At 37.5% G+C, this 25,620-nt stretch overlaps 1 protein-coding gene across 2 annotated transcripts in view; it reads right to left on the bottom strand.

The window, feature by feature from the left end:
- The window catches only part of TMEM67 (transmembrane protein 67), a 65,322-nt gene that overhangs the window by 3,183 nt on the left and 36,519 nt on the right, over positions 1–25,620 (bottom strand). Inside the window, exons 15-27 of one of the 2 annotated variants that reach the window (XR_012093727.1) lie at positions 22,627–22,683; positions 21,030–21,128; positions 18,930–19,028; positions 18,483–18,569; positions 17,266–17,365; positions 17,032–17,171; positions 14,457–14,597; positions 10,213–10,293; positions 9,049–9,165; positions 5,262–5,378; positions 5,053–5,157; positions 4,323–4,425; positions 2,899–3,092 (exon numbers count right to left, since the gene is read on the bottom strand). Coding sequence is in view for 1 of the 2 variants with exons in the window: in XM_008001088.3 (XP_007999279.1) it covers positions 4,323–4,425; positions 5,053–5,157; positions 5,262–5,378; positions 9,049–9,165; positions 10,213–10,293; positions 14,457–14,597; positions 17,032–17,171; positions 17,266–17,365; positions 18,483–18,569; positions 18,930–19,028; positions 21,030–21,128; positions 22,627–22,683 (1,246 nt within the window). In the remaining variant the exon portion in view is untranslated. The remainder of the gene's footprint in view (positions 1–2,898; positions 3,093–4,322; positions 4,426–5,052; positions 5,158–5,261; positions 5,379–9,048; positions 9,166–10,212; positions 10,294–14,456; positions 14,598–17,031; positions 17,172–17,265; positions 17,366–18,482; positions 18,570–18,929; positions 19,029–21,029; positions 21,129–22,626; positions 22,684–25,620) is intronic. The other variant, XM_008001088.3, reaches the window with a different exon arrangement.

Genomic DNA, 25,620 nt, shown 5'->3' with positions numbered 1-25,620 from the left:
TGAACCCAGGAGTCTGAGGTTATAGCGAGCTATTAATATGATTGCACCACTGCACTCTAGCCTGGGCAACAGAGCAAAAACCTGTCTCTAAACAAACAAACAAACAAACAAAAAACCACAAAAGCCTGATGAAAGCTAAAGACCCTTCCACCAGGAAAAAAACAAAAAAACAAAAAAAACTATACATATACAAGTCTTGCCAACAATTTCAGGGAAATCCAGAAGACCACTGAAGCAGCCCGGGGATACCCAGTTAGGAACATCTGCTTTATACAAGGGGGCATCTGGAGTGCTGGTAATGTTCTCTCTTGAAAGGGTACTAGTTACAGGGGTATATTCAGTTTGTGAAAATTCACTGACCTATAAGTTATATCCTTACAAAATATGCACATTATACTTGCATATATAATCTTAAAAATAAACCTGTTTTACATGCTGTCTCTTGGTGATTTTCTACTAACACTGCTCCAGCAATGACTTCATATGATAGCAACTCCTCAATTTATTGTGTGCTTCTACTTTCTCCTACGACCTGGCCCCTTATATTTAATGCCTACTGGATACCTCTTCCTAGATGTCCTAAAGTACCTCAAGATGCAACATACTGAAAACTAAATTCATCCTCTTTCCCTCAAAACCTGGTCCTCCCTATGTATTGCCTCTGTTATTGAAAGGCACCACCACCCACTTAGTCACACAGTCAGAAGTCTGGATAATTTTTGACTAGTCTTTTCCCTTAACATTTCTGGCAATCCTTTCTTCTCTAGCCCCACTGCTACTGCCTTAGCTCATAGTCTCATCACCTCTTGATGAAGACGAAGATAGTGAGGCCAGGAGCGGTGGCTCACACCTGTAATCCCACTTTGGGAGGCTGAGGTGGGCAGGTCACTTGAGGTCAGGAGTTCGAGGCCAGCCTGGCCAATATGGTGAAACTCCATCTTTACTAAAAACACAAAAATTAGCCAGGTGTGGTGGCAGGCACCTGTAATTCCAGCTACTCGAGTAGCTGAGGCAGGAGAATTGCTTGAACCTGGGAGGCGGAGGTTGCAGTGAGCCAAGATTGCGCCACTGCACTCCAGCCTGGACAACAGAGCAAAACTCCATCTCCAAAAAAAAAAAGAGGAAGAAGGATAGAGAGATGGAAGAACACAGTTAGAAAGAGGAGGAAGATAGGAGGAAGAGGAAGGAAGGCTGAAGGAGAAAGGAAGAAAAAAAGCAGGAAGAAAGAAGGTGACTATTGTATTATTAAAAATAATAGGGCCAGGCGTGGTGGCTCACACCTGTAATCCCAGCACTTTGGGAGGCCGAGGCGGGCAGATCACCTGAGGTCACGAGTTCAAGACCAGCCTGACCAACATGGTGAAAACCCGCCTCTACTAAAAATACAAAAATTAGCCAGGTGTGGTGGCACACGCCTGTAATCCCAGCTACTTTAGGAGGCTGAGGCAGGAGAATCACTTGAACCTGGGAGGCAGAGGTTGCAGTGAGCCAAGATCACACCACTGCGCTCCAGCCTGGGCAACAAGAGTGAAACTCCATCTCAAATAATAATAATAATAATAATAATAATAATAATAATATTTCCTTTTCTAAGTGCCTGTCCATAACAGATACTTTACTGGGTTCTTTATATTAACACATAATAACTCCACAAAACTTTTAGAGGATTGTAACCAATTTTACAAAGAAGGCATTAAAGTTCAGAAAGGCTAAGCAAGTTTCTCAAAGTTCACAAAGCCAGTAAATGGTAGAGTCAGGTTTTGAATCCAAGACCAGAAGACTTTGAAAGCTACATTATTTTTGTTTGTTTGTCTGTTTTTGTTTTACAGAGACAGGGTCTTGCTCTGCCACCCAGGCTACAGTGCTACGGCATGATCATAACTCACTGCAGCCTTGAACTGCTCAAGTGACCGCCTGCCTTGGTCTCCCAAAGGGCTGGTATTACAGGTGTGAGTCACTATGCCCTGGAGGAAAGCTATAATCCTAATGTCTAAACTATGCTATTACAATTTTGCATCTATTTAAACTCAACTTGTAACCTCCCAACAGAGTAATTCTCCAATTTACAAATCAGATCTGCTTAGCACCCTTCAGTGATATATCCATGTTCATTAGCAGTGGTTTTTCTTTTTTTTTCTTTTTTTTTTTTTAAAGACAGAGTTTTGCTCTTGTTGCCCAGGCTGGAGTGCAATGGCGCGATCTCAGCTCACCACAACCTCCGCCTCCTGGGTTCAAGCAATTCTCCTGCCTCAGCCTCCCAAGTAGCTGGGATTACAGGTATGCACCGCCACTCCCGGCTAATTTTGTATTTTTGTAGAGACAGGGTTTCACCATGTTGGCCAGGCTGGTCTTGAACTCCTGACCTCAGGTGATCCGCCTGCCTCGGCCTCCCAAAGTGCTGGGATTACAGGCATGAGCCACCGTACCCGGCCCCATTAGCAGTGGTTTCTAAATCATTTTGATCATGCATCCCTATCAGAATAAGATGTTGAGCATGCAACCCATAATAGATATAATAGAAATATTTTATTAATTACTACTCCATATAAATTTAAAAATAGATTAATGGTGATTAAATTGCAAATTTATACAAATAGACATTTTAATATTTTCTTCTCACGCCTCCATGGATCAACTTATATACATCTTGTGGGGCAAAAAATTAAAAAAAAAATTTTAGAAACAACAGGTTTACAGGATAGAGTGAAACTCCTTAGGGTATCAGGCAAGGCCTTTGTAATTTGGTCTCTGCCTTCTTTATCTTTCAAGTACTCTCTTCCACTGTGTCCCACTTCATATCAGACTTTATAAAGTTTCAAAGTGCATAATGCACTTTGCGCACTGTTTTTGAATCCCCTTTTCCCTGTCTGCATGAATGTCTTTGCCTCCCTCTCTTACCTTAATCCTCTCGGTTGACAAACAGCTACTGAGTTTTTAAAACTCAGTTCAAACTTCTCCATGTTGCCTCTTCTGGCTTTACCTCATATCTGGTTAGATTTTCTATGCTCCCTTCTGTCCCCGGCACAACCTGTGCCTGTACAGACTTCTATGCCAGTACCACCCTCTTTATTCACATGTTTGTCTTCTATAGTCTGTTAAACAAGATACCCAAGGTAGGGATCATTCGTCTGTGTATCTCAGACTGACACAATATCTGGCATGCAATAACATATGGGTAAAGGATATCTAGGCCAGGGCATTGGTTATACCACTTCCATTCTTACTCATACAATAGGTCATCAGTCATACTACAAATGACATGTATACTATCTTTTTAATATGAAACCAGGTTTAATCACTATTCCTGTCACAAATATTAGCAATTTTTACAAACTTGGATAAGATAAAAAATTAAGTATTAAAGATTAATCACAAATGTTATTCTTCTTTAAGTGTTTCATATGTTTGGCATTAAACGAACGTTCCAATAAAATCTGAATTTTATTTGTTTACTATCTCTTCCATGTGGACTGTTGATTCTGAAATTCACCTTTTCTACTTTCTTATAGAATCTTTTATGTGTTTGTTTCCTGCTATATGACATAATAAAATAGAACACAGAAAAGAATTATAATTCATGAGGTTAACTGAGTTCATTGTATTTCCTTTGTTTTTATGTAAAGTTGTTATTATTATTTGAAACAGAGTTTCACTCTTGTTACCCAGGTTAGAGTGCAATGGAGTGAACCCAGCTCACTGCAACCTCCACCTCCCAGGTTCAAGTCATTCTCCTGCCTCAGCCTCCCAAGTAGCTGGGACTATATGTGCATCCACCATGCCTGGCTAAATTTTGTATTTTTAGAAAAGACGGGTTTCACCATGTTGGCAGGTTGGTCTGGAACCCCTAACCTCAGGTGATCCACTTGCCTCAGCCTCCCAAAGTGCTGGGATTACAGGTATGAACCAATGCGCCTATCCATAAAATTATTAAATCAAAAGAAAAATATCAGCTGGGCTCGGTCGCTCATGCCTGTAATCCCAGTACTTTGAGAGGCCAAGGTGGGTGGATCACGAGGTCAAGACATCAAGACCATCCTGGTTAACATGGTGAAACCCCGTCTCTAGTGAAAAAAATTAACCAGGCGTGGTGGTGGGTGCCTGTAGTCCCAGCTACTCAGGAGGCTGAGGCAGGAGAACGGCGTGAACCCGGGAGATGGAGCTTGCAGTGAGCTGAGATCGTACCACCGTACTCCAGCCTGGGCGATACAGCAAGACTCCATCTCAAAAAAAAAAAAAAAAAAAAAAGAAAAAATATCTACAAGCACTTTTTTCTCAAACTTTGAAAACAGTTATCAAGTTCTACAAAGGGATTTAAAAGATACCATTGTAAAAGATGCTTTTTTCCATTGGTTCCATGAATTCCATTCCAAGAATTCTTTCAAGAAGCAACTTATCTTTTATAAAGTAATCCATTTCCTTATGAATCTAATAAAAAAAAAAAGACAGCATCATTTCAAAAACAGCAGTGAAATAAATGCTTTGCAATTAATGTAAAATCAGCAGGAGAGAAAATGAAAAATGAACAGCACACAAAGAAAATCTGTTCTTCAAAAAGACAGAATTTACTACACTGAAACCTGTAACAAACTTCTCTATAGGAATGTTTTAAATTTTAAATGCCCTTAGTAGTATTTAGGGCTAGATATACTGAAAATCAATTTATAAAATGCTTTTCAGAAGTACAATCATAGCATAACACAAGGATTTCAATAATGAATAATACAGTATTATTTTGGGAACTGGCTAACAAAATTCCAGTACAGATATAGTATAAGGGAATCATCATTATGTTAACAGACAAAGAAAATTTCATTTTACTTTTGCATAACCTAACTCTATCCCTAAGCCATAGTTTGTTAATGGCTAGAAATGTCTTTTAAAAACATATTATTCCTAAGTATTGAATGTGACAGACAAAAAAAGGGAAGGTCCTAAGTGGGGGAGTTCTAAGTTTACTGACTTGGTTGACTTGAAGAAATAATTGACATTCCCACTTAACCTTTTAAAAACTGCATTTGATCCCAGCTTAAATATAAATGTTGACATACATACATGGTCAATGAAGGAGCCAAGAAATTTATTCATCATATGATATGCCTTTATACTCTGCTCAAAAGTATTTTCTGATGAACTCAATAGTCTAGCAGGACCATTTTTCTAACGTAAAAAAGAGAAATGAATAAACACAAAGTCTTATGTTCTTGGTATCTAAAAAACATTAAATATTGACAGAATATATCTGAACTGTACTTTATACAAACCCTTATTAGTGTCTCATGAATTCTGTCATAATGTTGTCTCATCTGGTTAGAAACTGCAATCTCAAAAGTCTGACCATCTGTGTTGGGTACCAAACCTCGCTGGCTACACAAATTTTCCTGAAAAGTTAAAGAATTTAAGTTAAGATCAAAATTATAAAAAATTTCCTGCCTCAAAAAAAAATACAGACTGTTTTTTAGCTGTTATCATGTATTACAAGATTCAGGTGCTAAGTGAAATTCACTGAAACTGTATTTGAGAAACAGATTCTACCATTATCCAAGGTTCCCAGATTTTGCTAATTTCTACTTTATTCTAATTCATACTCCCTTACAGGTCTTTATATCATCTCCTTTGCTCTACTTAAAAAAAAAGAAAAATATATGTATATTTATCTATAATATCTAAATATATCTATTTATATATTTATCACATATACATTTATATATTTAAGTAGAGCATATATATATTTTTAGGTAGAGTATATATATTTAAGTAGAGCAAAGGAGATGATATAAAGACTATATATATGTTTATTGTATATTGATATTCTTAGCTTCCCTTATAATGAAGATTATTGCTCTTTTAATGTATGCTGAAAGGTCTTGCTTTGGAGTTAACTAGTTTTATAATTGCAAATGATCTTTATTGTTTTCTAAACATTTTTGAGATGTTTCCTTAATTAATTCCAATAAAACACAGTGATACATGACCAAACAGTTAATGTTATGAACCAGATATCCATATTCATTTTGGGTTTCCCTGATACAACTGGGATCCTGACAACCACAAATATGTAAAAAATTTTTGATTTGATTGATGCTTCAAGGCTCGACTCAAGTTCTCTGGCCTATATAAAGCCTGTCTACCTACTCCAGAGGTTAATATTTTCCTTCTTTGTCTAAATCTAACCTGAAAACATAATATGGCACTTGGCTTTCTATACAGTTAAAGGGAGAATACATATAGTGAACTTCTTTATTTAAAATTTTTTTCTTGATTAAAAACATGCATGCCATTGCAGAAAATTTACAAAATAAAGAGAAATACAAAAAAGAAAAGAAAAAAAATTACCTAGTCTTAACACCCAGAAATATAGATATATTAAGGAATTTCATTTCCAGTCTTTTGTCTAAGGGATGTACATATAAATAGCATAAAATTGGGATCACAATGACTTCTTTTTCACTTAACGTTATAGCCTGAGCAATTCCCCAGTCATTAAATATTCTATAAAACATGATTTTACCATCTACTTAAGATTTCACCATAAAGGTAAGCCAATTTATTTAATATTCTCCAATTTTTATATACTTTTTCCCTTATAAATAACTCCTGTGATAAAGATCCTGAATTTAAGTAGCTGTTCATATTGTTAATTTTTCCTTGAGTTAACATTCACAAAATCAGTGAATTAAAGATCATGAACCTTAAAAAGCTCTTGGTATATACGTTGCCCAAACACTTTCAAGAAGGTCTGCATAAATTCAACCTGCCACCAGTAGCTTTGTGGTTGCCCATTTCACTGTGTCCTTGATGCTATTAAGTATTAGCTTTTCTAAAAAAATTTTGCTAATTTGAAGAGGGGAAAATCATTATTTTTATATTCAGATCTTTGATTATGAGTTAAAATCTTTTTAGAGGTTTATTAGTGTCTATTGCTCATTTTTCCATTGAGATTTTAATTTACTGTTTTCTTAGTGATTTGCATATCTTTCAATATTGTTATCAATATCTTTGTCATATTTATTATAAGTATTTTACTCTAATTTACTACCTTTTATGATTGCTTGATATGTAAACGTACTATATTAATAAAGTAACATCAATTAATATTTTTTGATGCTTTCTATTCTTTATCCTTAGAATATCATCCTCCAGTCTGAAATATTCTTTTCTAGGTTCTTATGGCTTCATGTTTTACATTTAACTTTTTAATCACAAAGTAATTTCTAATGTTTAATCAAGTGATCCAGTTCAATGTATTAAATAAATTCTTCTCTGAAATGCCATTATCACGTATCAAATTCTTACAAGTCACAGGTATGGCCCTTAATCACTAAATCTTCTTGGTTTTTCTGCTTAAGCACATCCTATTCTCTAAAAAATTTTATTATGGAAGTTTTCCAAATGTACATAGTAGAGAGAACAGTAAACCACTCACTACCTAGCTTCAGCAATTACTAATATTTTATCAATTTTGTTTCATCTATCCTCCCAAATTTTCTTTTTTCTTAGAGTATTTTAAAGTAAAACCCAGACCATGTCATTTCATCTGTAAATGCTTTGTATGCATTTCTAATAAGAACTTTAAAATAAATAACTACCATGCCATTTTCATACCTAACAAAATTAGTTATTTCTTAACATTTAGTCCACTAAAAATCTCCCAGATTTTTTAAATAGTTGGTTTGTCTGAATCAGGATCCAAATAAAGTCCACATATTGTATCAGATTGGTTTGTTTTTCAAATCTTTCTTATAATGTAATAGTTCATACACTGCCACCATCATCCTTCCTTTTCTTTTCATGCCATCGATTTGTCTGGAGACACTAAGTAATTTATCCTGTGAGGCAGCCTATACCCAGACCTGGCTAATTACTTTCTATGGCGCTATTTAATTTGTCCCTTTATCGCTTGTATTTCCTGTAAACTGGTGATTAGGCTAGAGGGTTGATTATACTCAGGTTCAGTTTTTTAGGCAAAAATACTTCATTGGTGTTATATACTTCCTACTGCATCATGGCAGGAAGTGTATATGTCAGTTATCCTTATTTTTATTTACAGGGCGTCTAAATTACGTCAACCTGATCCCTCATTATAAAGTTCCCTGTCAACAGTCACTTAATTGTTTAGCATCCACTGATGATGGCAGATTACATTCATCAATCCATTAGTCGCTGCAAAATGGTAATTTTTCTAACTTAGAATTCCTTCTACTTTCTTCTATAAAGAGAAACTTTCCCTCATGAATTATCTGGTTACTGTGAAATACAGTTCATATAGGAACTACAAGGTAAAATTAGATTCTTTGCCTTTGTGGATGTTCAGGGTGAGCTGGTCCCTAGCAATTTTTTTTTTTTTTGAGACAGAGTCTCGCTCTGTCACCCAAGCTGGAGTGCGGTGGTGCCATCTCGGCTCACTGCAAGTTCCGCCTCCTGGGTTCAGGCCATTCTGCCTCAGCCTCGTGAGTAGCTGGGACTACAGGCGCCGGCACAACGCCCAGCTATTTTTTTTTTGGTATTTTTGGTAGAGACGAGGTTTCACTGTGTTAGCCAAGATGGTCTCGATCTCCTGACCTCATGACCCACTCGACTTGGCCTCCCAAAGTGCCGGGATTACAGGTGTGAGCCACCATGCCCGGCAGCCCCTAGCAACTTTCAAAGTGATCAATAGGCCAGGTGCGGTGACTTACCCCTGTAATCCAAGCACTTTAGGAGGCCAAGGTGGGTGGATCACCTGAGGTCAGGATTCAAGACCAGCCTCGCCAACATGGTGAAACCTCGTCTCTACTAAAAATACAAAATTAGCCGGGTGTAGTGGCAGATGCCTGTAGTCCCAGCTGCTCAGGAAGCTGAGATGGGAGGATCACTTGAATCCAGGAGGCAGAGGCTGCAGTGAGCCAAGATTGGGCCACTGGACTCCAGCCTGGGTGACAGAGCGAGACTCCATCTCAAAAAAAAAAAAAAAGTTATCAATAAAGACTTTTTTTAAAAAAAAACAATCCCAAGATTTATAAGAATCCATTTCTCAACTTAAAAACAAAAATATGTAAAACATTTTCATACCGCTTCTCTTTTAAGGTTCATATTCATTTCTTCCATATTAGTATCTGCATGCCCATGTACTGATCTACCATGAATGTAATATCCAAAACATTTGTGGGATAATAGAAACACTGATATCTATAAAAAGAGAATAAAAAGAAGCAATTAGCAACTCTTATGCAAAACAACAAAAAATAAAGTTTTCCTTAAAATTGCTTTCTTCAAAATAATGAAGATTGTATTCTTGGGAAATACATAAAGAGGATAATACAGTAATCAAGGATAATAAGGTTTTTTTTTAAAGTGTTTGAAAAAGAGATTGAAGATATTTTCCAAGAAAGGGAGAAATAAGTCTGTGCAACATAGGGAGACTCTTTCTCTACAAAAAAAAAAAAAAAAAAAGTTGGGTCGTTGGTGGTGCACACCTGTGGTCCCAGCTACTTGGGAAGCTGAGGTGGGAGGATTGCTTGAACTCAGGAGGTCAAGGTTGCAGTGAGCTACGACTGCACCACTGTACTCCAGCCTGGGTTACAGTGCGAGCCTTTTCTCGAAAAAAAAGAAAAAAAAAAAAGAAAGGAAAAGAAGAAACAGCGTTGATATACAAACAATTTTCAGGGGTGCTGGAATTAATGAACTACTTGGAAGCATAAGAAATTCATAATTAAGAAACTGTAAATAAAGGTGAAAAAAACAGGCTGGGCACAGTGGCTCACACCTGTAATCCCAGCACTTGGGGAGGCTGGAGGCAGGCGGAGTTCAAGACCAGCCTGGCCAACATGGTGAAACCCCATCTGTACCAAAAATATTAAAAAAAAAAAAATTAGTCCAGCAGAGTGGTGCACACCCGTAATCCCAGCTACTCAGGAGATTGAGGTGTGAGAATTGCTTGAACCCGGGAGCCAGAGGTTGCAGTGAGCCAAGATGGTGCCACTGCACTCCAGCCTGGGTGACAGAGCAAGACCGTTTCCAAAAACAAACAAAAAAAACACACAAAAAAAGATGAAAAAACTAAGGCAGTAAATATTAACTTGTAGCTCATTATAATTATCTCTGGAATTAACAACCAGTGGAAAATTGGACCAAAAATTCAGTCATACCAAATGACTTTTAAAGCCTCTCTTAACAAACTCATGACCTTTAAAAAGGGAAAGTAACAGTTGCAAGATGAAGTCAGAAAGTACTTACATTACTCATAGAGCATAAATCAACGAACTGTCGAATTTTATCTTCTATAAATCTCTCATAAAAGACAGCAAAGAACACGATCTGAAACATTAAGCCAAGTTTATGTTTATTAGCTTTTAGGATTTTAATTTTCTGTTACAGCCACAGTGTAGTATCTTAAGAAAAAAAAAGTTCCAACCAAAAGCACAGTGGTCTTTAACAGTTCCTATGTGATAAAGTCCTACTTATCATTTCTGAGTCTTCTGTCGAAGGGAGGAGGATTTTGAAATTGTATTGAGTCATTGAGGGAACCTATTTTGAGTTTTGCAAACTTTCTGTGTCATTAAACAAGCTATGACAAACACGTGGGAAGAAAGAAAAAGTCTTTTAAAATAGGACAAATCAATGCATCGATGGTCAGATTTATGTTTGGTTTTGTCACTTTGCTCATCTAAATTCCAAGACATGAGAAAATCCTCTACTTTTCAAATTAATTTTCTCTGCCAGAACAGCACATAAAAAGCATATATCTAGTATTCTGACTATAAAGTATTAAAAATTCATACGGAATGGTTTCCAGTGTTTTCTTAGATTTAATAGTAGAAACAGAAATTTTATAAATAAAAATTTTACCTGGTACATCTTTTTAGACATGTTTCACAAAAAGGTAAAATTTCCTAACTCCCCTATTTAAAGCTGTCCCCACTATCCCCCATTCCTACCCTCCACTCTCCTCCCTTCTTTTTACTCTCTATCTCATGTCCCTGCTGCATCTCTTCACAGCACTTGGCACAATCTGTCATTTGTTCCTGTAACAGCATATCCATAAGCTCAGCACAGCATCCAGTACATAAAATGCACTTAAATATGTGAATGAATAGATAAGTGAATCTACAGTAGCTGACTGCTGAAAACGTTTTCCTACATACTCTATATACATATTTTATTTTATTTTATTATTATTATTTTTTTTTTGAGATGGAGTCTCGCTCTGTCGCCCAGGCTGGAGTGCAGTGGCCGGATCTCAGCTCACTGCAAGCTCCGCCTCCCGGGTTTACGCCATTCTCCTGCCTCAGCCTCCCGAGTAGCTGGGACTACAGGCACCCGCCACATCGCCCGGCTAGTTTTTTGTATTTTTTTTAGTAGAGACGGGGTTTCACCGTGTTAGGCAGGATGGTCTCGATCTCCTGACCTCGTGATCCACCCGTCTCGGCCTCCCAAAGTGCTGGGATTACAGGCGTGAGCTACCGCGCCCGGCATATATATACATATTTTAAACCTCTTTAAAGGATGTCAAACACAGCAATATTCAAGGTTTAAAAATTAAAAGACACCACTTAAAAGCTGAAGAGGCTGGGTTTAAGGAAATAGAAGGAGTGAACAATAAAGCCTGACATCATTAGAATCAAGAAGAGTTTAGACAAATTTACAAAACTGTAACAGGTTGTTAAAGGAATTCTCAAAGATTCTTGACAAATATATAAACACTGATCATTTTAGAATATTACCATGGCGAGAAAAGGTTTACTATCCAGCTGACAGCAAAGTGAGATGCAAAGAATGAAGTTAGATGGTGGTGTCTGAGATTGCTAGGTGCTGTCCCAACAACCCTTTCTCCTTAGTAACAGATCCCTTCCTTGAGCAGGATATACTGCTGCCCAGCTGAAAGGTTCTAGTGCAGTTAGGTGTGGCCATGCTATTAAGTTCTAGCCAAGAAGATGTTGAAAGGCACTTCTGAAAAGGCTGTTAAAGAAAAGGTGACCTTACCTACTTCAATTCTCTCCTGTAATTTCATTGACCATTATGGACCATGAAGGGACTGTGGAGATGGAAGTCCCTTGTGGCTGGGCAGAAGGACAGGCTTCTGGGTCCTGACAGTAGCACTAAGCCACCATTTCACTCCAGCCCTGTACTTTGGACCTCTGCTCATCTTTTTCATGGGAAAGGCAAGGTTCTCTTTGATTTCAGCCACTCTTATTTTGTTTTTGATTGTGTTATATTCAACCAAATATGAAAAGTTTCAGATGATGCTGCTTTAGACTATCTACATCCAGATGAATCTGATATACTCACAAAATATATTGGTATATTGTACAAAATATTTCCTTACTATTACATTGATGGTAAACATCAAACCCCATAGTCTTTTGATTCTATTTTGTTTCCAATTCTAATATGTTTGTTTTCTTTTTCTGGTTGTCAGCTGTCCTTTACTAACTCTATCCCTGTAGTTTCAAGTTTGAGTAAGTCTCATCAACTTAAAATAAATATATATTTAAAAAGTTAATACACAGATTACTGAATACCACCACCTGGACCTAATTCTCTAAGAATATGCTCTCTTAAAAATATTTCAATCTGGCTCAGACCTGTAATCCTGGCACTTTGGGAGACCAAGATGGGAGGATAGCTTGAGCTCAGGAGTTTATGACCAGCCTGGCCAACATGGTGAAACCCCGTCTCTACTAAAAACACAAAAATTAGCTGGGCATGGTGGCAGGCCCCTGTAATCCCAGCTTCTTGGGAGGCTGAGGCAGGAGAATCGCTTGAACCTGGGAGGCGAAGGTTACAGTGAGCCGAGATCACGCCATTGCACTCCAGCCTGGGCAACAAGAGTGAAACTCTGTCTCAAAAAAAAAAAAAAAAAAAAAATCGCTGGGTGTGGTGGCATGTGCCTATAGTCCCAGCTACTCAGGAGACTGAGGCAGGAGGATTGCTTGAGCCCGGGAGGTTGAGGCTGCAGTGAACTATGATTGCATCATTGCTCTCCAGACGGGGAGACAGGGGAAGACTGTCTCTAAAAACAAAAACCAAACAAACAAAAATCTCAAAAGATCCTTAAAAGTAGGCTGTTCTAGGTAGATAGCTATTAGCCAGCTATAGGAAGTTAAAATTGGTCTCTCTAGAGGTCCTATCTTCATGTGCTGATTATAAAAGTTAAGGAAATTTTAAACAGAAGGACTCTTTCTGTTTATGAGTACCTGAAAGTTAGATGCTTGCTGCTGCTTCTTTTTCTTTCCTTTTTTTTTTTTTTTTTTTTTCTTTATAGCCTCTACTAGATCCATGGGACCTGAGGCTAAAAAGACTTATTTTTACTTTTGGTCATTTTAATAAATATTTCAAGAAAAACTCCACAAGGGGTATGAGCAATTTGAGTAAGGTTTCATGATATATAAATAAATGCAAACAATAAGTTATGTTTCAAAAGAAAACAACATATTTAGGGTAGCTTATCTGTCCCTGTATTTACATATAAACTAAACAAGGAGTCTGTCCTATGACTATAAAGCTGCAGACTCTCAAAGGCCCTTCAGAGCCCCACTATCGACAAGAATGTGAACTCTGAAATCAGGCTGTCTGAGTTCAAATTCCAGTTCTGTCAGTTACTAGTCACATGACTTCAGGCAATTTTTTTAGCCTTCCTGTGTCTCAGTTTCCTCATCTATAAAATGAGGATAATAACAGAACTTATTTCTGAGGGCTATTATAAAGATTGAGGCATTATTAGGTATAAAGCAATTACAATTGTCCTTTAGTATGTTGGGATTGAGTCCAGAACCCCCAAGTATACCAAAATCCACCCATATTCAAGTCCCACATTCAGTCCTGCTGGAACCCATCTATACAGAAAGTTGGCCCTCTACAGATGCAGAATTTGCATTCTGCGAACACTGTATTTTCTACTCTCAATGAGTTCAAATAGTTTAACCCCATGTTGTTCAAGGATCAACAGTAATTACACTTGATCTTAGCCTAAAGGCCAAGAAGTGATGGATCAACAGTAGTTAAATTAGTACAGTGACTAACACAATGTAAGAATTGACTACTGGCTGGGTGCGATGGCTCACACCTGTAATCCCAGCACTTTGGGAGGGGAGGAGGGTCACCTGAAGTCAGGAGTTCAAGACCAGCCTGGCCAACATGGTGAAACCCCATCTCTACTAAAAATACAAAAAAATTAGCTGGACGTAGTGGTGGGTGCCTACAGTCCCAGCTACTCAGGAGGTTGCGGTGGGAGAATTGCTTGAACCTGGGAGGCAGGGGCTGCAGTGAACCAAGATGATGCCACTGCACTCCAACCTGGGCGACAGAGCGAAGACTGTTTCCAAAAAAAAAAAAAAAGAACTATTAGCTTATTGCTCTTGTCACCTTCTTTCTGCTACAGAAAGAAGGATGTGGTCAATGTTTGATGATAATCAGTAAGTAAGCAGAGTTATAAATAAGTAATGTTACTTAGAAGTAATATTACCTGTATAATTCCTTACCTGTATAATTCCAATGGCTAGCCAAAGAGCAGCAGACACTGCATATCTCAAAATGCGGCTATAAGGAGCTACATAGCTAGATGGACTTCTAGAAAGACTAGAAGATGAGTCCATTAATGCCAAGTTCTTGAATCCCACAACCTGGAGTAAAAAGGAAAAGTAATAATTTAAACAGACATGGATAAAGAAAACTACTCTAGACTGAAAATAGAAAACCTCTCCCTACTCACCTTGAAAAACTAAAATATCCAAGTTTGCATAAACAGTAGAAAATCTAGATAAAAATAATTATTATCCAGTATCTTAACTACAAAGTATTTATTACATAATATTTAGTTAGTTCATTTGGCATTCTTCTCAATATGACTAAGGGTCAAATATAACCTTATTGTCATACACACTGACAGGAATACAAATTTAATTCAAAGGATAAAACTTTCATTAGTAAACTACCAATGAGTGAAACCAACAACTAGTATTTCATGAGTATTTGACATGTGCCAGGCACTGTACTAAACATTTTTATACTTTGAAAAAGTATATTACAAAATGTCTTCTAAAGGGCATAAGTTCTTTGAAAAAATAATCTATGTTTAAATACATTTGGTCCATCCATTACACTCACCTCCATGCTTCCCACCCTTGTAGAATAAAGGCTCTGAGAAGTTTTACAGTAAAAGGTACTACATGATTATACTGAATCCAATATTTTCCAAACTTACTTGACTATAAAACTTTTTCATGTAACATCTTTTAAAGCTGAGGAAACTCCTAAACACACACACACACACACACACACACACACACACACGCAACTTCAAAAAGAAAAGAAGTATGTGAGGTAACAGATAAACTAGCTTGATTTAGCCATTCCACAATGAATACATATATCAAAACACTGTATTGTAAACTATAAACATATGTAAATTTTATCTGTTCATTTAAGAAAAACCAAAATACTACTTCAAGTGAATTTTGGAAGTATTGCTCATATTATTTAAAAGCTCTAAGGATACAAACAGTCTTCTACTAGTTTTACAAAAATAAAGGAAGGGAAAGGGGAAAGAGAATGGAAAGAAAGAAGAAAAAAGAGGGAAGACAGACAGACCTAAGAGTTAATGATTTATATTCAATCTTAATTAAGCAGATAATTCCTGAGAAAACATATTCCCATATAAACGGTTTCCATGTTCAGTCTTATACTTAGTACTGAATACTTTCTTCAATAATTTCAACTAAATCCATGAAATAACTGCAAATGTATAATAAATATGTTGCATCTTGTTCATTTTAGCCCCAGCTCTTAGCACAGAACATAGTCTATAGTAAGTTTTCAATAAAAATTAGTTGAAAAATATCAAACTTATAATAGTGATTCTAATGCAGGGGAGAATACGGATCAGGGAGTAGGGAGCTTTTTCAAAATATAGATACCTGGGGTTACCTCAAAGCTACTAAATCAAACATAGTCTCTAAGGGTGAGCCTGAGCATAGGTATTTTACAAAAGATCCCCGAGGACTTCTGATACGAACTATTGGTTTTAAAGCCACTCCTTACACCTAGAGCAGTCAAACACACAGAGACAGGAAGTATTATAGAATGGTGGTTGCCAGGGGTTAGGTGTAGCAGGGAATGGGTACAGGGTTGTTTAAGGGGTATGGAGTTTCAGTTTTGCAAGATGAAGAGTTCTAGAGATGAATGGTGATGATGATTTTGCATGACAATGCGAATGTACTTAACACTATCTTTTTTTTTTTTGAGATGGAGTTTCGCTCTTTTTGCCCAGGCTGGAATGCAATGGCGCGATCTCGGCTCACTGCAACCTCCGCCTCCCGGGTTCAAGCGCTTCTCCTGCCTCAGCCTCCCGAGCAGTTGGGATTATAGGCATGTGCCACCATGCCCAGCTAATTTTGCATTTTTTGGTAGAGACAGGGTTTCTCCATGTTGGCCAGGGTGGTCTCAAACTCCCGACCTCAGGTGATCCGCCTGCCTTGGCCTCCCAAAGTGAGGCGTGAGCCACTGCGCCTGGCTGACTTAACACTATTAAACTCTACACTTAAAAATCCTTAAGATGGTAAACTTAAAAAAAAAAAAAAAAAAAAAATTGTGTCCGGCCGGGCGCGGTGGCTCAAGCCTGTAATCCCAGCACTTAGGGAGGCCGAGACGGGTGGATCACGAGGTCAGGAGATCGAGACCATCCTGGCTAACACGGTGAAACCCCGTCTCTACTAAAAATACAAAAAACTAGCCGGGCGAGGTGGCGGGCGCCTGTAGTCCCAGCTACTCCGGAGGCTGAGGCAGGAGAATGGCGGGAACCCGGGAGGCGGAGCTTGCAGTGAGCTGAGATCCGGCCACTGCACTCCAGCCCGGGCTACAGAGCAAGACTCCGTCTCAAAAAAAAAAAAATTGTGGTAAAATATATAACATAAAGTCACTCCTTTTTAATGGCTTCACAACAATATTTCAACCTTTAGAGAAATCTTCCACTGTCATGAAAACTTAGTTGGAATTATATTAGTTTAATATTTATAAGGTACATGTAAGTTGCATATAATCACATCAAACAGTTTATACCTCCAAAAAGAAGAGGACAGTAAGTACTTGAAATAGTGAATTAATTTTTCTCACAGTCTGAATTTCATTCCATTCATTTGCTACAAAATATGTTCTCCATATGCTTACAGGAACAGTGGCACTTCGTACACCACCCTCACCTGGTCAGAAAAATAAAATGAGTAAAAGAATTCTACCTCCTTTGCTCTGCAAGGATAGCAAAAGAATTTTGGTACAAATGTATATTTCACTTACCTTCAACAGCTTTAAGAACCTTTCCTTTAGGTCGCTCCCAATCAATAAAGAATACATCTATTGTAATCTGGGATATGAGCTTATGCAAAAATTGTAGTGCCTGAGAATGACATATAATAAAACACCTGAAAGAGTACCAGCATTAAGCCTGCTTATAAAACCAATATTGACTCTTTAAGAAACATACTGTTATCACAAGAACATATACGTTTATAAGTGAATTCACATGAAGTTATAATACCACCAGGGGATCATTAGAAGCTCATCAGATAACCTGGAATCACCAAATTCACAGAATTTTCATATACATTTTACTTTACCTTACCTTTTTATTTATTTCTTTAAAATAGGAATACGAAAAGAGGAGACATTTTTCCTCCTCACATAGGGACTTATATAATTGACTCTTTCCCAAAGATTCTAGAAGCACACCTCGTTTTGTAGATCAGTTGACTTCTTTATAAGTAAAAATATTTTCAACTATAGCTTGTTTTTCCTAATTAAAGTTTTTGAATGCTCTGTCTGTTTTTTCTATTTCTGCTATTAAGATTTCTGATTTTTACAGAATGCGTTGTTGAAACACATCTTTCTCATTTATAGAAGCAATATGTTTAAACTGAGGCATTCTTTCTAGTTGCTGCATTATTGATCAAATAAAGGATAAAAATCTAAGTATGGGATACTTCATTTCGAGAAGCTCCTAGCCAGTGGAAAAAGGAGACACTTAATATTCACAGTACAATGGGATAAGGACTATCAAGAGGCATATAAAGAGCTTCACCTACATTGATAGAGAACACTGAGTTGAGGATGGGGGTCATAGGAAGAAAGGAGCAAAGGAATCTGGAGACAGACAAAACAGCTTTAAGATCTCAACACTTTATCCTTGATTAATGGAGACAAAATTCATGCCTGAAGACATTTTGTCCCATTGTAAATGTATCATCAGACTTTAAGGAAAGTTATATACTGAAATATCATTTTATCAAATAAGCCATACAAATTTATGGCTTCTTTGAAAAAAATATTTAAGGCAGATTTTCAGACTGAGTATCTACTACAAATAAAAGTAAATTTACTGCATAAAATAATCAATGCTTTCTTTCAAAACCAAAGTGAATTTCACACCAAAGATTTTTGAAAGCATTTTAATTTTAAAGACTTATTAGTTCATTAGCAGGCCTTTTAAATTTGGTAACCTGTCCTTTAAAACTTACCTTCAGAGCAAAGGCACATCCAACATAAGTGACAAAACGTTCTTCCTGAACTGGCATTGGTAGCAAAACAGAGACAGACTTCTGTGCCTATAATAAAAATTACTTGATTAAATATAATCACACAAAGTTTTTTTTTTTTTGGGGGGAAAGGAGGGTCTCAGTATGCTGCCCGGGCAGGACTCGATTCTGGACTCACAGGATCCTCCCACGTAAGTCTTCCAATTGAACAAGGTTTTTCTTAAGCACAATTTAAAAACCAAAGAAAGCATAAAAGAGGAAGATAGTGATGTGATCGATAAGCTCAGCACACTCAAGGAATGGAGAGTTGGGCACTTTTCTTAATACTGTTGATCAAAAATTCTCCCAAACAAAAATAGTTCCTTTATAAAGAAAATTTTTCAATTATTCTGATATTGGCAGTTGGGGTAAATTCAGAAACTCACTCACTTTGAAGAAAATAAGCCAGTAAAGACCTGTTCCCACTGTGATGATAAAGAAAACATTGGCCAGATCACCAGCATAGTACACCAAGAATTTCATAACTGTCTGCAATTAAAAAAAAAGAATTAACAGCTGTTTAAGACTCAATGTATAAACCACTTTTAGTAATATTACCACTTTTATACATCATCCACTACGTTTCTTAAGCCTGAAACCTCGTTTCACATATCCACGTATGATCTGGCTATAAAGACGACCTGCTTCCTCCTCCTTGCTACCTTTTGGTTCCTTACCTTTCTGGCCATTCCTGGTAGCCTCTTTTTTCAACTCTTCTCATCTTTCACTATCTAAGAAAATTGAACTGCTTCCTAATTTTCTCTTAGTCCCCTTTAATCTCTCCTCCACACTAACACCAGAGTTAGTTTTCTAAAATGTGAATTGGATTGTGTCACTTCCCTTGTTAAAAATGAACAACTCCTCAATGCAATATAAATTCCTGATCCACAAGGTCTTTCACAATATGGGCCAAAATTAACTTTTTAGCCTCATCTGCCAGTTCTAGTCATGTAGTTAGTCAATGACTAATCACTCCATACTTTCATCTTGAATACTTTGTGGAATAAAATGGGCATTGTTTTACCAAATATTCTTCTCTTCCTCTCTCTGGTAAGCTCTCATGATTTCTGAGAGCACAGACTATGTCTGTCTTTGCTCACTATCACATCCTCTAGTTCCTGGCAGAGTGCCAGACACTTAGACAGTAGAGCCTCAGTGACTATTGTAGAATGAAGAGATAATCCCACTTAAAGTTCACTTCTCTGGGAAGCCTTTCTGGACTATCCCAAGTAGTAAATCAAGTCCCCCTGCTGATTCCTTAGCTCACTGGCTTTGGAATCAGAAAGATACTCTGGTTAAAGTTACCCTGTAACCTTTCTCATGTTCTTCATTGGCAAAATGGAAATATCTATTACTGAGTTGCTGTAAAAATCAAGCAAGTAGAAAATTTAACCTTTGCCTCAATTTCATCATGTGTAAAATGCGAATAATAACCTAACTTCAAAGAGCTACTGTGAGGATTAAGAAAATTACATACATAAAGCTTTAAAAAGTGCCTGGTACATGGTAAATATTTTTTAAATGTTTGATAAAAACAAGGGAAGGTTTTCCTAAACAAGATCCTAAAAGCACTGAAAAAATATTCAGATATGATGATATCAAAACTAAAAGTTTCTGGCCAGGCGTGGTGGCTCATGCCTGTAATCCCAGCACTTTGGGAGGCCGAGGTGGGCGGATCATGAGGCCAGGAGTTCAAGACCAGTCTGACCAACATGGTGAAACCCCGTCTCTATTAAAAATACAAAAATTAGCCAGGCAAGGTAGTGCATGCCTGTAATCCCAGCTACTCAGCAGACTGAGGCAGGAGAATCACTTGAACCCGGGAGGTGGAGGTTGCAGTGAACCAAGATCGTGCCTCTGCACTCCAGCCTGGGCGACAGAGAGAGACTCTGTCTCAAAAAAACAAACAAAAACAAAAACAAAAACAAACCTGAAAGTTTCTGTTAAACAAAGGACCACATGGATAAAAATGACAGATGGGTCACATATTTATTTGTTCATATATTTCAACATCAGAAACCAAAAAGGGGTTACTATTTAGAAAATAAAAAAAATCCTTCACATAAACAAGAAAAACTGGAAACATAGTAGAGAAGTACGCAAGGGATATAAACAGGCAGTTAACAGAAGGAAAAACCTGAATGATTAAAATGTATATGAAGAGTACAGAGAAATGAAAATGAAATCAATAGTGACATACTACTATATGCCATGAGACTGGCAAAAATTGGAAAGGTTGGAAAAATATCAAGTGTTGCCAAGTTTGTGCAGAAATAAGAGCATTGCTGGTAGGAATATAGACTGGCATACAGTATGGTAGGAAGAAAATGAGGTACGTATATACCATATGACCCAGCAATACTTATCCTAATTACATACCCCAGAAAAATTCAATGCAACTTCTTTACTTATCCTCTAGCTGTGTCTTATGAAAAGGATCCAGAATAGTCAAAAGATTAAAATATTATTTAAAAACCGCTGAGATTATACCTGTAAGTCAATCATGGGACTCCCAATGCGCCTCTTCCATCCTGCTGTCTTCAAAAGAGATGCTAAAACAGCTAGCCCACCCAATACACCCAAAGCAATCTAAAAAACAAAAGAACAATTGAGAATTTATGTAATTTCTCTCATTGGTGTTCAAAAACACTGTGAACAGAAAGTAAGGAAGTACTCAAAAAAATGGTGGGGTGGGACATGTTGAAAGGACACAGGAGTCAAGTTGGAGGAACTTGTAATGGCCAAATGTGGGACAATTTGAACAAGAAAACAAATAATAACATATTATAATTACTAGAATAAAATAAATACGAGTTCACACTGATTTAAAAATAAATAATTGAATAAATAATGTGAGCAAAGGGAGAGTTTCTCCTTATAGTAAAGTTCCAAATAAATAAAAAAGTAATTAGGGAAACAGAAAATCACCATCAGGCAAATATCACAGTGAAACTTTCTGCAGGTAAGAATCATCAATGGATGCTACTCAATAAAATTAGAGGGCCGGGCGCGGTGGCTCACGCCTGTAATCCCAGCATTTTGGGAGGCTGAGGTGGGTGGATTGCCTAAGGTCAGGAGTTCAAGACCAGTCTGGCCAACATGGTGAAACCCTGTCTCTACTAAAAATACAAAAAAATTAGCCTGGTGTGGTGGCATGCACCTGTAATCCCAGCTACTAGGGAGGCTGAGGCAGGGGAATTGCTTAAACCAGCAAGGTGAAGGTTGCAGTGGGCCGAGATCACACCACTGCACTCCAGCCTGGGCAATAGAGTGAGACTCCATCTAAAATAAAATAAAATAAAATTAACAGGGTCAGCTGGGTGTGGTGGCTCACCTGAGGTTGGGAATTTGAGACCAGAATGACCAACATGGAGAAACCCCATCTCTACTAAAAATACAAAAATTAGCTAGGCGTGGTGACACATGCCTGTCATCCCAGATACTCAGAAGGCTGAGACAACAGAATCACTGAGATCACGCCATTGCACTCCAGTCTGGGCAACAAGAGCAAAACTCCATCTCCAAAAAAAAAAAAAAAAAAAAAAAAAACGAGAAGGGGGAGAATAAGAAGAATAAGAAGCAGGATGTTTGCATAATTTCAAAGAATCTTCCCCGTGAGATACTTATTTTTATTTATTATTATAGCATCACTTTGATGGCATCTTTGCCAAAACTATATGAACTCGATTTGATCATGGGAAAATACCAGACAAACCCAAATTGAGGGCCAAAATAATGGACCAGTACTCTTCAAAAGTATTACGGTCAAGAAAGACTAAGAATCTGTCACACATTGTAAAACACTAAGGAGCTATGACAGCTAAAAGCAATATGTGACGCTAGATTGGGTCCTAAAACAGAAAAAAATTCAATAGTGAAATTCAAATAGCATGTAGATGAGTTAATAGGACTACATCAATATTAATTTCCAGATTATGATCATTGTGCTAAGGTTATGTATGCTAACATTAGGGGAGGCTGGGAAAAGAGTATCTGGCAAATTTGTTTTAGCAACTTTCTTGCACATCTGAAATTATTTAATTGTAAAATACACTGTATATATTTTAATAGGTTAAAATAAACTTACATCTGTCTGGACATGTGCTTCTCCATGATCCATTTCGTATGTGACTGAGAAAGAAACCTGGTATTTAAAACAAAACAAATTAGCTATACTGAAATTATGTAATACAAACTTATAAAAACACATTTGTAGCTGGGTTTTACCATAAACACTATAGTTTCTAACTATCAATATTATTAGAGTTGACCTTTACTTACATGTAAATAGATATGCTTTTGAGAATTATTTGTGCTACTTTAAATATCTCTTTCACGCACATTAAAAACGGGGCTTGTTAGGAGATAAGTTAAATTCATGCACAGACTAATCATATTTCATTTTCTGATAGACTTCTGTAACTGAGGAATTTGACTAAACTTGTACATTAGGAATTTAGCAACTGGGTAAACCACCAGTTGCTAAACCGTAGATTAATCAAAGATCTGAACAAAATCTTAAAGATACCACTACGTTAAGAGACAAGAGAAAGAACCTAGTAAAAGGTCAGAGAAGAGGACTGTGAGGGATAGGAGAGGAAGATACTTAAGTCTTACCATGGTCACAGAATAGGGAGTTTCAAGAAGGAGGAGGACATTGAGTACAGTTTCAAATGTTGTATAAATGTCAAGGTAAAGAAAGCCACTATACGTGGAAACCATCGCTGACTTTCATGAAAGAGGTTTTCAAAGAAGTAAATGGCAAGAGCCAGACTGCAAATGATGAAAGAGTAAATGGTTGGGAAATGAAGAGATACATTAGCAAGCTGGGCAGCTGGCAGAACTGAGTAAAATGTTTGTTCGGTTGGTTGGTTGTTTTAGTTTGTTTTTAAGATAAGGCAATCTGAGAGTTTTTATAAACAAAGGAAAGGGACTCGCAGAGAGGCTGTCTGAATAAGACATTAGGGATGGAACAGGATATTGGAAAATGTACTATAAATGAGTTTAGATAGAAGATTAGTTTAGGAAGAGAGGAGGGGACCTTCTTTCTTGGAAACAGGAACAAGAAATGGGAAGGACAATGAAACAGAGATTCTGAAATATTAAAGAGGAAATCTTAAGGAATTCATGTTAGATGGTCCTGATCTGCTCAAGACTAGATAAAGAGCAGAGACATAGCTGGATGTTTACAACTGATGTAAAATTTTGCAACAGCTGCCATGAGAAATTAAGAAATGATGAAAGAATTGTATATTTTATAATTAGAATAATTTGAGGTAGACTTCATCAATGTAGTTTCATGACTTAACTTTTTTTTTTTTCTCTTTTGAGACAGTCTCACTCTGGAGTGCAGTGGTGCAATCTTGGTTTACTACAATCTCTACATCCCAGGTTCAAGCAACAAGAATTCTCCTGCCTCGGCCTCCCAAGTAGCTGGGATTACAGGTAACCACCACCATGCCCAGATAATTTTTTTTTGTTGTTATATTTTTAGCAGAAACAGGGTTTCATCATGTTGGCCAGGCTGGTCTCTAACTCCTGACCTCAACTGATCTGCCCACCTCGGCCTCCCATAGTGTTGGGACTACAGGTGTGAGCCACCACAACCAGTGGACTTAACTTTTTTCTATTTGTTATTTTTCAATTTATCAAGGCTTAGTTTAGAATTATTTTGGACAAGAATAATATTTAAAGAAAAGACTCAGAAGTGTTTTACATTAAAATAAATATATATATACACATACACACATACACACACACACACAATTATTTTATTTTATTTTTTTTGAGACAGAGTTTTGCTCTTGTTGCCCAGGCTGGAATGCAATGGCACGCTCTCGGCTCACTGCAACCTCCTCCTCCCGGGTTCAAGTGATTCTCCTGCCTCAGCCTCCCAAGCAGCTGGGATTACAGGCATGCACCACCATGCCTGGCTAATTTTGTATTTTTAGTAGAGACAGGATTTCACTATGTTCGTCAAGCTGAAAATAAATATATTCTTGATTACTCATAACACCACTCCAGGAAGTTTTAAACCAGGCAGTCTTTTGTTGTTACCAAGTATGTTTTGGATTTTCTTCTCCTCTCATTACAGTGTATGCAAGCTCGGTCAATGGAAACTAATTTTAGCACTGGATTAGGTAATACAAATGAGGATGGAAAATCTTTAAAAGTTATACTACATGTGTATTTTTACTTAATTAAAGTTTGAATCTAATAGCAGTCAAGTACAAGTATAAGCACAACAGAGAGGCCAAAAGCACCGGCTGAAGGAACTAGAATATTAAAATACAGAAGTAAAATAGTAGAAATTCAAAGCTCTTACAGAGTTTGGAGGTAAGAAATGCTATGCTCCACTTCTCATGTCTTTACAGAAAGAAGGGAATAGCCACTTAATCTCTAGGAGGAAAAATATAGAATTACCTCTGTTTTTTTACCTCTATCCCTCTCTCATTTATCCCTCCTCAAAGCAAGATGCTTTATCTGACTGGAGAAGTTGAGAAGAGGAACTGAGCATGTGTAGCTCAACCTTCTCTAAGCTCATTCTCTGCAGTGCAGCCTAAGAGGTCTCGCTTCCATATACAGGCCCACCCGGGCAGAAGAGGCCTTCTGTCCTGTAGTTAAGTTTAATTTAGTTGACGAAGTAGTGGGAAACCTATTTGGCTGCAGGTCCAAACTACATCCTCTAGTTCATGTTAGCTGTACTAGCTATAACGCTGATAATTATCATCTCCTTCTGCCTGTTGAAGTATGTCTCTATTAAGTAGGTCACAGATTGGTGAGCACACATATGCCCACTGTAAAGTCCGAGTTCCTGGCTTAACTGGGCAAAGACATAAGTTTTTTTTTTTTTTTTTTTTGAGATGGAGTCTCACTCTTTTGCCCAGGCTGGAGTGCAGTGAAGTGATCTCGGCTCACTGCAACTTCGCCTCCTGGGCTCAAGCGATTCTCCTGCCTCAGCCTCCAGAGTAGCTGGGATTACAGATGCGTGCCACCACGCCCGGCTAATTTTTGTATTTTCAGTAGAGACAGGGTTTCACCATGTTGGTCAGGCTGTCTCGAACTCCCGACCTCAGGTGAT

This window comes from Chlorocebus sabaeus, chromosome 8 (assembly GCF_047675955.1).
Source record: "Chlorocebus sabaeus isolate Y175 chromosome 8, mChlSab1.0.hap1, whole genome shotgun sequence".
NCBI lineage: Eukaryota > Metazoa > Chordata > Mammalia > Primates > Cercopithecidae > Chlorocebus > Chlorocebus sabaeus.
This window is presented reverse-complemented; position numbering and strand designations above follow the sequence as displayed.